Source organism: Pochonia chlamydosporia, chromosome 6 (genome assembly GCF_001653235.2).
Source record: "Pochonia chlamydosporia 170 chromosome 6, whole genome shotgun sequence".
In the NCBI taxonomy this organism is placed as follows: Eukaryota; Fungi; Ascomycota; class Sordariomycetes; order Hypocreales; family Clavicipitaceae; genus Pochonia; species Pochonia chlamydosporia.
Window position 1 is genome coordinate 196,168 of NC_035795.1, and position 14,178 is coordinate 210,345.

The 14,178-nt window shown below is 48.7% G+C and overlaps 3 protein-coding genes across 3 annotated transcripts; 1 reads left to right on the forward strand and 2 right to left on the reverse strand.

The window, feature by feature from the left end:
- Window positions 1-2,017: 2,017 nt before the first annotated feature.
- On the reverse strand, window positions 2,018-3,418 carry VFPPC_09667 (metallophosphoesterase; the record flags this gene model as incomplete). The annotated part of the gene is made up of 2 exons (XM_018288166.1): window positions 2,018-3,192; window positions 3,259-3,418. The coding sequence occupies 2 exons, from the start codon at window positions 3,416-3,418 to the stop codon at window positions 2,018-2,020; spliced, it is 1,335 nt and encodes a 444-aa protein (XP_018141261.1).
- Window positions 3,419-4,866: 1,448 nt separating this feature from the next.
- Window positions 4,867-5,673, forward strand: VFPPC_09668 (glyoxalase/Bleomycin resistance protein/Dioxygenase superfamily; the record flags this gene model as incomplete). Its single annotated transcript, XM_018288167.1, has 1 exon — window positions 4,867-5,673. The coding sequence occupies one exon, from the start codon at window positions 4,867-4,869 to the stop codon at window positions 5,671-5,673; it is 807 nt and encodes a 268-aa protein (XP_018141260.1).
- A 165-nt stretch (window positions 5,674-5,838) lies between these two features.
- Window positions 5,839-10,662, reverse strand: VFPPC_16504 (ABC transporter CDR4; the record flags this gene model as incomplete). Its single annotated transcript, XM_018294257.1, has 5 exons — window positions 5,839-6,723; window positions 6,799-7,175; window positions 7,232-7,802; window positions 7,916-9,945; window positions 10,029-10,662. 5 exons carry the CDS (start codon window positions 10,660-10,662, stop codon window positions 5,839-5,841), a joined length of 4,497 nt encoding a protein of 1,498 aa, XP_018141259.1.
- Between the last annotated feature and the right edge of the window lie 3,516 nt (window positions 10,663-14,178).

Sequence of the window (14,178 nt, forward strand, 5' to 3'; positions counted from 1 at the left end):
CAGATACCCACCGCATAACCTACTTTTGAGATATCGTTGTAGTTTCCAATGGATTACCCCCCGGCGGATAATCTTACTGTCTAATTTTGTGGTTCGACGGCCTGCTTGGTATTGGCGGTCTGGTGGTTGTAGATATGGACAAGTGCCATTGACGTCAACGTACGATGTGGCCAAGAGCTTGGTGAAACTAATCTATCAGTTATACCTAAAGCTATAGATTTACCTATTTGGAGCCTAACTCCTCTACTCGAGAGTCCCAGTCCCCGATGACTCGAGTACGCGATGACACTGGATGACCTGATAGTTGGTAATCCGGTTGGTAGAGGGCGATGAGAATAATGACTGCGAGGTGCCTACACTCGAAGGAAAGAGGCATCATCTAGCCGAAAATGAGGCCGTTGTGAATATTACTTCCATAGAGCCCAGATGATCTCATTAAAGTTCACCGATACTACTGCATCAGCTGGATTACATCCGCCCAGCGACTTCACTTGGACACTTTAACATTCACACTTCAACATTCTGCATACTTTGCCTAGCCTATATTGTAACCGTAAGCAGGAGTCTTAAGCGTGTGCTACTTATTACAGAGTCGGGGAGCATGGAAAAGATTGCTGGAAGTGGGATGGCCGATGGCAGCCCAAATAGGAAAGAACGACTGACCAGCTGTCACAGCACTTGAGGCACTTCCTTCCCAGTTTACACCATCTGGCGACAGGATTTAGGGCAAGTCACGAGGCCAGTTTACATTACTTTCGTTTTAATATTTCTCCCCAGTGCCTTCCTTCTTCTTTCTTTCTTTCTCTGCAGAAAGCAAGAGCAATGAACCAGCACCACCATCAACACCAACAACAACAACAACATCAGCAACAAAAAGTGCGTGGAACCAGCTCACATACCTCTTATTCCATATACAACACTTACATGTATGCTAATTTGCATGTGCTCAGATGCCGTTAAATGCTGCCCAAATTCGGGCTGCTGGGGGGGCCTTGGCCGCGGTGGTCTGGAGGGGCGGTGGTCGCAGCCTCGCAGGGGTGGTCGCGGCAGCGGCGGCGGTGGAAAGCGTGGTGGGGGTGGGAAGGGGGGGGTGGCCAAACGGCCCAAGAAGGAAGTAAAATGCTTCCTGGTAAGTTATTCTATGCCTAGCTTTTAATATTTTATTTAGGATGATTCTTATTTATTCGGCAGTGCAAAAAGGATGGCCACTTTGTGGCCAATTGTCCACACCTGGCGGCCGCGGCGGACACAGTCCGCGTAAAAGAAGAGCCCGACTCTGATGGGGCCCCAGGTCCCATTGAGGAAATCGTGAAGGTGGAGAAGGGGGAGATGGAGAAGCAGAAGGAGGTGAAGAAGTAATGTTTAATGTTTAATTTTTTGGGGACGTTTGATACATTTTTTTGCCACCGATGACCGAGTAGAATGTTTTCTGGTGAGATATTTTGCGCCTGCTGTTTTATTTAGCAAGTTGCTTGCTCTTTCGTTGGTGCCGTGGAGTTGGCCACAAGCTGAAAGCAACTGGACTTGGTGCTACCAGTTGACCACAATTGTCATTGGATTACTTTCAATGTTGACAAGTCTGCACGCCAGTCCCATCATCAGCTTAGTTCAGCTTGGGACATGTCTCCTATTCTGTCTAAGGGAAATCAATGTCAACTTGTAGAGGCAGCGTCTCTTAGCGTCTCTTAACCCATTTGCCGAGTTTGCACTTCGCGGGAACGGAATTCTCTCGTACATAGGAAACATGCTTAGAAGGGCACTTTTCTCTGAGGTGATTAGTGCAAATGAGGTGATTGAAGCACTTCGACATACTTGTCCTTCATCTACTTATTGTGCTGAACATTAGTACATAAAATAGCGAGCACGATACCTATACAAAAGCATGTGTGCGTGAATCGTGCCAGGTAAGCCGTCTCAAAAAAAAAAGTACTATTCAATGCTGTCTAATTCGTGAATCGTATAAAGGTTTAAAATACAACTGTGGCTCCCTTGGACGACACAGGATTTTCACACCGTCTCAAAAAAGTATCCATACCACAATCATCCAGATTGCAAGGTAGCTAAGCGCTGCTGGCATGCCACGCCCAATCTTACTATGCAATCCTGGCGCCGAAGACTCAGACAGAAACACGTCAACATTGCCGCCCGAGACCTTATCCATATAAGTCAACTGGTTCGGCGTGGCCGGATAGTAATCGGTGTTAAAGGTTGAGTTTAGCGACACAGCACCCACTACTTCGCCGGATTCAAGACGAATGTGAGTGTCAAAGGCGAGGTCCTTGAGTTTGGATTCCGTCACAACGATTTGGCGAGCGCCTCGGATCCAATCGCCGTACCCGCCGTATCCTGAATGCTGTCCATAACAAAGGTTGATTCCGTTCCCAGCAACAGTCATTCCGGGCAGTAATGAATCCCACTTATAGCACCAGCTCTGGCCGTGGTCGTGCCCATAGAAAAGTCCCATCAGGCCTGTCGTGCTGACCAAAGCCTCCATAAATGGGACATCTTGACCGCCGTAGTTACAAGTCTCGTATAGACTGTTGTTGCTACACCATCCTTCTCCTTGTTGAGCAACAGCAGGCTCGTCATTGATACCGGGTTGGTAGTGAGGCTTCGGCCCGGCCTCTGTTTGTATCGCCCAGGTGGCATTGATAGGGACGTGAACGAATGCCAGCGAAGGAATCATCTTGTCGTATTTCTTGAACAATGACGCCTTGGTTTCGTTGAACCAAGTCACGACGCTGGTGTCAACCCAGTTTTCTTGGGCGACACCCTCGCGGTAAAACCCCCCACGAGAATCAAAGAAATAGAGGACGAGTGTAGGAGAGCAGCTGTCGTCACTACAGTCTGCCGAATACACCAGCAAGTAATAGTTTGTGGTTCCGCTGGTTTCTGTATCCACCATTTTCTGAGTTCGGGCGCCGGTCCACATCTGTTCCCGCTTCAAAATGTCATCTCCATCCATGTAGTAACTGTGGTCGTGATTGCCATATGTGGATGCCCAGGTCAGGTTTCTTTGTATTATCGGGGCGACAATTTGGTCAATGTAGTGTGTGCTGTTGTGTTCCCAAGTGGTGTCGCCGTTGATTAAGTCGCCATTCAGCACCACAAGCTCCGGGGGATCAAAGTCCAGTACATCTCCGATAACACGAACCGTGTTGCGATCTTGTTCTGGGCCAGTGCTGGACTCGTCTGCAGGTCATTGGGTTAGCAAGGTGAAAACATAGGAGATGCGTCACCATTGGTGATGCTACGCACATTGCCCAAAATGCATATCCGAGAAGACGGAGATCTGAAAGGTCCCATTGGCGTTGAACTTTAACGACGGTAATTCATCATTGCTTGCTTGACGAGCTGTTGGTGCTTGCAGAGACCACCGCGCTGCAGAACACCACAGAAGCAACACCTCCCGCAGCATGGCGATAATCGCAACTCTAGGTTGGATTGAGAAGGCGGGTGTAAATGAGGTCCGAGGTGCCCAATTGATGAACTTTATTCTCGTTTATCTCAGACTACCTTGCTCTCTTCATCGTGATGCCGGAAGCGGGCCAAGCTCTTAATAAAGTTTCTTCTGGAAAAGGCATCTTCCAACGCAAGAGGCTAGGCTTGCCGCAACTACACTGCGACTCATCATCGTGGTGAGTCCGACACAAAGAAAAAGCGGCATTTACAACGGCAAGCTTTGAATAGAATGTCTGTGGCTCAGAAATTGGGAATGACGACGATTGTGCCACGCGTCGACAAGACACTATCGACTGTGCGGCCATTTTCAACCATTCTGGTCAACAAGTTGCTTCAAACCATTGGCGCGGGTGATTGTGGGTGGTTATTTGAACTCTGAACACCAAAACCCAAACAAGTTTCATGGGCTACGATGCTCCATGATCAAGCAATGCCCTGACAATCTTTGCCACCGGCAGTATTGACTGGATGTGAAAATCCGCGTCATCTCGCGAACTATAGAAGGCTTGAGGCTGTCTTGGGTAAGGCCTCACGCGACTTTAAGCCACCATACCTCCCGAGGCGCATTTTTTTTGCTTGGCACCATCAAAATGCAGACAGTGTGTCAGTCTAGACTGCACCAGACCAAACTTGACTGTTTGACTAGCTTCGGCCGCGTTACGGAATGTGGGGGATCGATCAATGCCGCAAAAATTGTCAAGCACGAACCCGTAGCCAAATCCGGTAATACACCTTGACGAGGCGAGATGCGTGAGCTTGAATAAGACTATCCAACTCGGCCAGTCTTATAAATAGCGTAAGTTTCAAGGATAAATCATGCTTTGCATTAAACTTGTCGTATTATGCGGCCGAGTCAACATGCGAGCCTAACTATTGCTGAAAGTTTTGACCAGTGGCGACTGGAATCAACCGGATATCTCACCTTTCTTGTTGCACTAGGGTCTTTCTGGAACTTGAGGAGTTATGATCGCTTCGAACGATTGCGATGTCGCTAAACTCACATTGTAGTCGACAATATTTGATTTCCGAGTTAGTTGCAGGGACAGTTAGAAGTGCCTCGATGATTGGTTTGCCGGAACTTGTCGAAGTTGTGGAAAACTTGCGGCCATACGCTGCGGCTTATGAGACGGCAGTAACAGAAGTCAACAAAAGAAGAATGAGAGAGAAGAAAAAAAATTAGACAATTTATATCTACCTAAAAGAAGTGCTAATTCTTCTCGTCGGTCTCTTCGCACGAATGGATCTGGACACGAAATTGTCGTGCCTGAATAGGGTAGCGCACGGAATTTGATGCTTGCGGTGACGTGCTTACAGCTCAGAATCAGGACATTTAAACCCCACATTCACATCAATCCGGACTCGGCTTCTCTTCAAAGCATCATCAGACGGATTCATTGTTCCAAAATGACGAGCGACTCCCCTTCCTTGCCATTACTTGATCATTTGGTGATTCTTGTATCACAAGCGACGCTTTTGGGGCTCCCTGAACGACTGCAGGATGTGTTAGTTGTTGCACCAGGTGGAACCCACGCAGATGGTGTGACGATGAACAAGTTGATTCTGTTCGAGGACGGCTTCTACATTGAGCTCATTGCCTTTGTGGATGGCAAAGAGCCAGAACATCGGCAAAAGCATCGCTGGGGGCATCAGAAGGAAAATAGCGTCATCGATTGGGCCTATACTTTTCCGTCGGAAGATGACTTCTACCCCGTGAAGCAACGTCTTCAGAGGGCGGCAACTTCTTCTCGATACTCCGATCCGATACCAGGAGGTAGAATAAGGGAAGATGGAACCGTGCTCAAGTGGGCAGTGGCAGTTGCTCAGGATGATCTCGGCGATGCGTTACAACCGGGAATACTGCCGTTCTGGTGTCTGGATCGTACTCCACGAAGGCTTCGAGTCCCGTACCAAGAAGATTCTCACCAAACCCAACATCCATCTGGTGTGCGAGGCATCTCTTCCATTACTGTCACTGTTCCCACTGAGCAGCTCAAAGACCTTGCTGAAGCTTACAGCGCTATTCATGACCGCACTACATCGACACATAGCTGGCACTTTGGCGTCCCAAACAAGGAATTTACGACAAACAATTTGGTTTCGCTACTGGGGAGTGACCGCACGACGGGGATTTATGTCAAGCTTAAGGGATCTCCAGGCGGTGCAAGCAGTGTGGAACTACTACCCGGGGTGGTTTTCGACATAGAGCAATAATAAACAACAATTCATGTGCTGTAAATCAACCACCAGTCTGTCTAATGAATGAAGTTGATTTGAATCGCCCCAATACACACTGTGGGAAAAACTTATCCAAACCTGTAATGCAACCCCAAGATATATCACAATCTTTTCTCCGCTTCGTTGACGTCTTTACTAACATCACACCCTCTTGGCTTGGGTCTTCTTCTGGCTCGGCACTCGAAAGACCCAGTAGAGTGTCAAAGCGATGCCAATGTTCGCAACAACATAGACCCAAACAAGTCCAAAATCTCTCCATCTGGTATCATAAGATATCCCAAAACGAGCCAAGAAGTCATTCGTGGTCGCGACAGGGCAGTAGCCACATATACCAAGCGCAGCCTCATCTAGCACGCGGCCGCCCATCTTGCTAGCGAATGGTCCGAGGAATTTGCCACAACTCATTCCATCTGCAGGTGGTGCAATGCGCAATACCTCGTAGTCAGCACAAGTAATGTTATTGTGTGCGACGGCGGTGGACATGATGCCTCCCACCAAGTACGTAGCAGGAGAAGCCCGGTACATGAAGGTCCAGAATCTGGGGAGGTCAACCTGCGGTACACTGATGCCACAACAAAGGATGCAGAGTGTCCATAAAAATGTTATGAGAACACCAGCAGTCTCTGGAAGATCCATCCACATAATGGCTGCATGCGTAATGGTGCTGGTAAACAGCAAGTAGACCCAGAGAAAGAGGAACACGAGGAAGCCTCGGACTGTCTGGTCATCGCTTGTGGTATTTCGGAAGAAGCCCACGGGATAGTACCAACAAAAGTACATGATGACCGCCATGAGCGAATTCCAGAAGATCTCAATCAAGATGTTGGCAAGCACGTACGTGGCCCATCGGTAGATCTTGGACGGCCTCTCCCGTGCCTCGTAGAGGTTGCGTTGCGGCACAAACATGGGCATGATCTGCTCACTGATGTTGAGGAAGAGCACAAGAAACATGAAAACGGCCCATAGCTGGTTCTGCAAACCTTGGATAGAGTTGTTTGCGCTATAACTGAAGCCGAGATACAAAGACTGTCACAAATAGCATTAGTTGTGGGTTTCAGACTGCAGAACAAGAAAAAAAAAGGCTTCTACACCAATACTGACCGATAGTGTGATCAAACCAATCTTGGACCACATGTACACGGGGGACCTCCAAAAATGCTTCGCTGTTCGAATCAAGACTTCTCGAAACTGAGTAGCGAAGGAAGCAACGAACTCTTGATGCTGCGACTTTTCGCTGCTACGTCCTGCTGCATTAGTTTCTGTCAAGCGTAAACCTCGCAGACGGGCCAGCTCTGTCTTTACACCCTGATATTCTGGAGAATTTCTCCATGTTGCATGCCAATCTACACCTTCGGACAGATTTTTTTGCGGCTCAATGACTTTCAGCATCCATTCAGCAGGGTTCGCACCAGGTAGGATTGGCGTGGCACCACTTCGTTCAAAATAGTCAATCAACGTGGATGAATGCTCGCCCAAGTCTGCGTTTCAGGTCAGCAGCAGAAATATCCCGTGGGCAGACTGCCTCGCCACTTACCACCAAAATAAACAGTTTTACCGCCCGGCGCAATGAGAAGTAACCGATCAAACTGATTAAAAAGCATCGCTGAGGGCTGATGGACGGTGCAGAGGACTGCCTGCCCGGAGTTGGCTAGTTTTCTGATGAGCACGGAAATGGCCCATGATGTTTGCGCATCAAGACCTGAAGTCGGCTCGTCAAAGAAGATGAGTAGCTGAGGACGAGCAGCAAGCTCCACGCCGATTGTGAACCGCTTTCTCTGTTCGATGTTGAGCCCTTGGCCGGGGATGCCAATGATGGCTTCTGCAAAGTCTTGCATTTCCAGTACTTCAATGACGTGGTCGACATATCGAAGCTTGTCACTGCGCGGCACTTCGGCTGGTTGTCGTAGCACCGCACTGAACGTCAGAGCCTCACGTACCGACATTGTAGCCATGTGAAGATCTTGCTGCTGTACGTAGCCGACTTGGTGCTGGAAAGTAGCGTCGGTGGGTGTCCCGTTGACCAAGACGTCGCCAGACACGACACCCAAGGAAACACGACATGCCAAGGTGTCCAGTAGTGTGGTCTTTCCAGCTCCAGAAACACCCTAAAAAAAATGAACAAACGAGTCAATCAGCAATGAATCAACGACAAGCTGACCCGAGGCAGCAAAGCTTCAGTCCAGACACGAACTCTAAGCAGCAATAGGATAATACATACCATCAGAACAGTGGAAACTCCAGGCTTGACCCAGCCGTCGACATGATCGAGCAACTGGCGTTCTTCCCCTTTGACCTTGATGGAATAGCAGAGGTCCTCCCAATGGAAAGCTTGTGTGGTGGCGGCGAGGGGCTTGGTTACATTCCCATCAGAGCTGGCCTCATGGTTGACAATGTTGCTCTTCTCTAGTCGGGAAGATTGGCTGCCCCTGGATGACTGAGCAGTCTCCAGATCAGACCGAGGCAGAAAAGAATCCATCAAGCTACTACGGGATGTTCTATGACTTCGTCGGAAGACAAGGACCTCGCCCTTTGTCTTTGGTGGCCGTGCCAACTCTGCGGCCAGGAGATAGGCTGCAAAGAAAACGACGGTGAATGCACAGAGTATGCCAACATTCCTCCACTTGTGATCATTCCAGTAATCGAACGACAGGTTTATATACCGGTCGCCATTGACAACAGTTGACCCGGGTTTGGCCCCCACGACGGCGCAAATCCGGGATCTCGCAGGCAGCCGTTCGTATCCACGACCCCGAGGCACTATGCTTGAACATGCAAACTCCCTACCATGAAACTCGTTCGCCATGAGCGCCTCAAAGGAATAGGCCAACGGATTGATATAGGTCATCCATCGCGACCAGCCAGGCATGTAAGCAGTAGGGATGGTGAAGCCCGTGTAGATCATAAGACCGAAGCTGATCACAGCGCTAGGTATCATAGCCTGGGCAGATGTTCTCGCGATGCTGGCGAGGGTTCGAAAGATGGCCGACAGGGAGAGAGTCGCCAGCAGAGAGACCAGGCAGAAGAAGAAGAAGGCGCCGGGCCCACGCCGCAAATGAGCCATGAAATAGACAAGAATGTTGAACACAAACATGTTGACAATCTTGTAGGGAATGTCGCACAAATAGCTGGCTATTGCCTGTGCTGATTGACGGTGGAAGGCGTACCGGTTATGTTTCTCTACAACTGGACGCTCGGCGTAGAGAGTGAGTACCTCTAGCTGGCTGGCAAATGCATTGAATAGGAGCGAGAAGAATATAGTTCCTCCACGGTAGTAGAAGCTGGAGGAGTTGTTGGGGAGGTTGTAAAACATGCTGCCCAGAATGAGAGCTACGATGAGGTTGAACACCAAAGATACGATTGTGAAGCCAGGGTCAGCCAAAAGCCTCCTCCAAGCACGCCAAAAGGTCAGAGAAACCTGACGGTAGTAGGAGATGGTGTAAGGGGAGCTGTGGCTCTGGGACTTTGCCTGCTCAGCATGGCGAGACTCTAGATACTCGCTTAGCCTGTGCTGCACAGGATGCTTGTTTTCATAGCTGTTCAGTCTGTGCTGCAATTCCCGCCGCAACTTGCTGGAGCGCCACCACAGTGCAAAATCGTCGGCCGTGCGAGGCGCCAGATTCTCAAACCCGGCTTTGACAGTACGCTCCAGCGGACTTGTCATGGAGGTCAAGAAGTCCGGAACGGTCTGGCGTTCCGGGCAAAGAAACCCCAGGTCTTCAAAGTATGTCTTGGCCTCGGAGCACTTCCCAAAGAAAATCTGCCTGCCTTCGTAAATGACGGTAACGAGATCGAACAAGTCGTATGCTGACTGGGGAACTTGGTAGAGCGTCACCGCTGACGTGGTGCCCAAAAGGTCGGCCTGCCGGCGTAAATTCTGACAAAAGTTGACGGCGTTGGCACTATCCAGACCGCGAGTAGAGTTGTCCCAGCATTGGAACTTGGCGTTTGTGAGCGCTGCTTCGGCGATACTGACTCTCTTGCGCTCTCCGCCGCTTACACCGCGAACAACATCGTCGCCCACTCGAGTGTTGGCGGTATGCGTCAATCCGAATGTGGCCATCATGGCATCGCGTCGGAGAACATCGAACTGTTGGCGGGTGAAGCCTTGGGGAACATGTCGAACGGAACGAGCACAACTTGCGAAGAGTAATGTTTCGTTGACTGTGAGGTGGGCAAGGTGCGAGTCGAGTTCTGCATTGTAGAGAACATCGCCGCGGAGAGAGGAACGAATCAGTTTCGGATCGATTCCTAATCCATCACATTGACATCACGCTAATCAGCTTTTCTTGAGTCATTCCCCGGAATGAGCGCACGTAAAGGAACAAACATACCACGGTAGTTGATATAAGCGTCTGGGGATAGTTCTAGGTCTGCCGTTTGCGAAGACAATGTCTTCAGAAATGTTGAGCAGCCAGAGCCAGGAGGGCCAAGAACAAGCAGCATTTCACCATCCTCAACGATGCCTTCAAAATTTTGTAAGATATCTACTCGTCTGCCTCTGAAGCCGCTGCCGGAAGCCAACCTGGCCAGTGATTTTGCAATGCCAATCAAAACGTTTCCGGTCGATTTTTGAAACTGTGCTTCAGTTATCCAGCCAAACACGGTCAAATTTCTAAACGCTACACCTAGAGATCGCTGCGAAGCAGACCTCCGGCCTGACTCTGTGAGCGCTGCAACCCTCTTCATCCATGCCGTCGGGTCAAAGTTTGGTGACTTGGGATCCAGGTTGCTGCCCTTATGAGGTGCGGTGTTGCTTTCGGTAGTGTAATTCGACAAAGAAGGCGCAATGGATCTTTGGACTGGAGTTTGCTGGGGAGGGCTCTGGCCTGAAGAAGCTCTCTGGTTCACATCCTTGTCTCGATCAACTAAAGTAGAATGTGAACCCTGGGAGCTAGACATTAATGTCATATCTGCTACTTTGCCATCAAAAATGTGTTCTATATGTTTGTTACTGAACTTGTACATGGCGGATTGGAAGTATCAATGGGTTCCTGGATACGTTATACGACGCGGCGGAAAAATACATGTGCATATAAATACATATATCAGGATATGACGTCGTCGAGGGCTACAAATTGAGACGCGGAGTTTATCAGTGTAACCGTGCTGGAATTTGGATTGTGCACTGATATAGATGCAGTCCCTGTCCACTTGCTTATATGCTTCTCTCATTGTGGCTATGACATCCTCCCTTTTTGTATATGTATTGTTGACACCTTAATGACATACATACACCTGTCTTATTGTATTCAACTGTGGTAGGAGGTCACAAGTATTTGTCTACCATATTACGGATTAATCGCTTCAATATGGCAAATACTTCTGATCATAGGTTGTAAGTATATAGCTTTCTCCACGAGTCGAAGTAACAGAAATACAGAGAGAGCAAGGCCATAGAGAGAGAGAGAGAGAGAGAGAGAGAGGCCTAGCATACTTTCCTGACGTCTCAGTGGAAGGCACGGATCCTGTGTCTCTCGGGCTAGCTTCTGTGAACTTCCGCCTTCAGACCCCAAGGCGGTGGCGCCAGCAGTTAAAGCCCGATTGGTCTTTGGATGTGCAAAGGATCTTGGACCACATCGTATGTCAACTCATGTCATCAGACCATCTTCCTGCATCAGCGGAGTGTTGCATTTGCTGGTTAAGTGACCTAACGGACATTTTCCTTTGCCAAAGTACATGATCTGAAGAATTATGTGAGGTAAACATATGGACATGGTTGAGTTACGTGCCCCCTACATTTTTACGACGGACCATTTGATCGGAACTCGGCTGCAGTGGGGATCGAACTGGTCATTTATCAAAGAACGTGACCACTAGATCATTTCAGTAAAGGGCTACGCTCGGTCGATGTGGGGAGATCGTACAGGTTATATTCTGTTGACATCATTGCTTCATGTTGCACACAATACAACCAGAATAATCCACTCTTAAATCGGAGTTGTCCCTTTTTGGCCGAGTGATGTATTGTCTGTGACACTTCATGCTGGCACTACCCAACGCATCAGACTTAAGAAGACTTGAATGACTTCAAATGGCGGTCTTACTCAATGAGTGGATGCAGTTAGAGACTTGACGTTTAAGGAACATTGACATGTCAACTACCACGAGGCACGGACTTGGTGGGGATTTCCAACAGGGAGGCAACATTGCAGCCTGTCAATTTTGTGACGTATGTAAGTTAAGTTTCAAAATGACAGACCGGACTTATTAGCACAACAGACTTGAGTCATCACACTCCGCAAGACTGTGCTGCAGCTCTCTGAAGTGCGGACTTACAGACGTCAACCCCAAATAGCGGCGTTAACTTATCACGCCTGGATGATGATACGAAGAAGATGCGGTGAGTGTGCAATGACAGATATAAATACGATGGTGGGCAGTCAAGCTATAATGGTGAACAAAAAGACAATCAAAAGCACATGTCGTATCTCAAAGTCTGAATCATCCGGCTACTGTCCCCAATTCATGTTCACTTTGGCAACCACGGAATTTGTAATGTGCGCCACCGCGCAGAGCTTGACTTCATAGCCTGGTCTATTCAGGCGGTTTTGTGCTTCGCATTCCATTGTCTCTTTTGCCAAGTTGCAAATGGATTCGTCCAGACTTTTCACCTCATCATCCGTATTGTGCACATGAAAGACGAGGGCGAATTCTGTTTGTGCCCTTTGGGACGACAGGGGCGCACACGCAGAAGCCGTCTATCTACAAATGAACGGCGAGATAGAGATTGTGCTTGGGCTTTATAAAAACAGGGCAAATATGAGTCACAAAAGGAAAACGGTTCCAATCATCTTTTGAAAGGGGAATACGCACGGTATCATAATCGCTAGCCTTCTCCCAGACCGGGTTCTCAGTGATGATGTACAGAAATAGCTTCACCAGGTGCTGCATCTTTTTCTTGTCCCCAAGGTGCACCGTGTACGTTGTCCAAGACATCATCTTTAGTTTACTATTGGTCAGAAAGGAGCTTACTTGTTAAGCTCTGAGTAGGTAAGCCACATGGGTGAATACGGCGGCAAGGAACCCTGGGCTCTCGAGTAAAGCACAGATCTTGTGTTGTTCATGAACATGCTTCTTACTGTTACATTGGACGGAATGGCAGCTTACGTTCCGGTCATTACGGAGTAGTACGATCCGGTTTTAGGAAGCATGGACCAGCCAGGGGTAACAGGAACACACACCTCTAGAGCCATCTACAGAGTTCCCGCACGTGTGGTTTCGGGCGGTGAGTGCTAGCATGAGTTAGTTCATCGTAGACGCTGGCCTCACCTGGCCGTACAGTGGTAGTAAAGACCGCATCGTTAGCCACAGCACCAGAGCCACGAAGCAGAGCCGATTCTGCCCCAATATAGATAGATATACATATATATATCTATCTATATCGGGAACTCGGCGGTTTTCCTTTCCACCATATCGAGATCCGCAGAGTCTCCACCCAGCTGCCGTGCTCCATGCGATTCTAGCTGGAAGTCCGGATTTGCAGCGAGCTCCTCGAGAACGGCGGTTCTCACAGCCCCCGACTTTCCAAGACACACGGCGTCGCTCGATGAGAAGCTAATCAATGTGGTAAATGGCACAGAGAGACCTTGATCGGGCGGCGTCGAGCTCGTCTTCCATGATCCGATAGGAGATCGTGTCGTTTTTCATGCTGGGCACAGAACTTGCGCATTCGCCCACACTTCCACAAATGATCGAGATGCAACAGACATGTTTCTCTTATAGGTAATATTTCGGAGCCCTCAAACATCAAAGGTGAAGAGTAGAGAAACAAGAGAAAAAAGAACATTTTGACGAGCCTCGGGGGAAAGACGTAGGAGACGAATTCATCACTCTACGTTCTAGGATCACCAACTAGACAAGCAAATACCCTGAGTAATTGCTGATGCAGCATTCGTTCTTTCGTACGAACTCAGTCACAGTCGTGCGATTGGGATACGATGACTCCTCAGAAATATCATCTCACACGAAAGCAACGTGTCCTTCGAAACTAGTCACACTATGCCGTCAACTGACTTGCTAATTCCCATTGTTCGCTCGCCGAGTGTTCGTGATGATGTTTGCCCTTATGCAGTTTGTTGTTTGTGTTTTCTTGTTGCTCTTGTTGCCGGCGCCCGAGACTGTCTCAGACATATTCATCGAGAGTCTATGTGCAAGACACCGCGGAGCTTGGTCTGCGGTGGTTTGTTCAGAGTAATTTGCCGGGGATTCTCTCCAATACGACCTTTGCGCTCGGCCCGGATATTTGGTCAGTCTTATTCCGCATGTGATCTATCACAACATTACGTAGTTTGACAAACTAGACTTATATGCAACTTATAATAGCTCTAGACTGCTATTGTAACAGCTTGCACACTGACTAAATACTTGCGGTGTGTGATAGTGGCCCAGGCGTTTGAGTTAATGTGTATTTGTATGACGTCTATGTACTTGTGCAGCATATAGACGTATATATTGGCATTCTGTTGGATTTTTCTGCCCTGG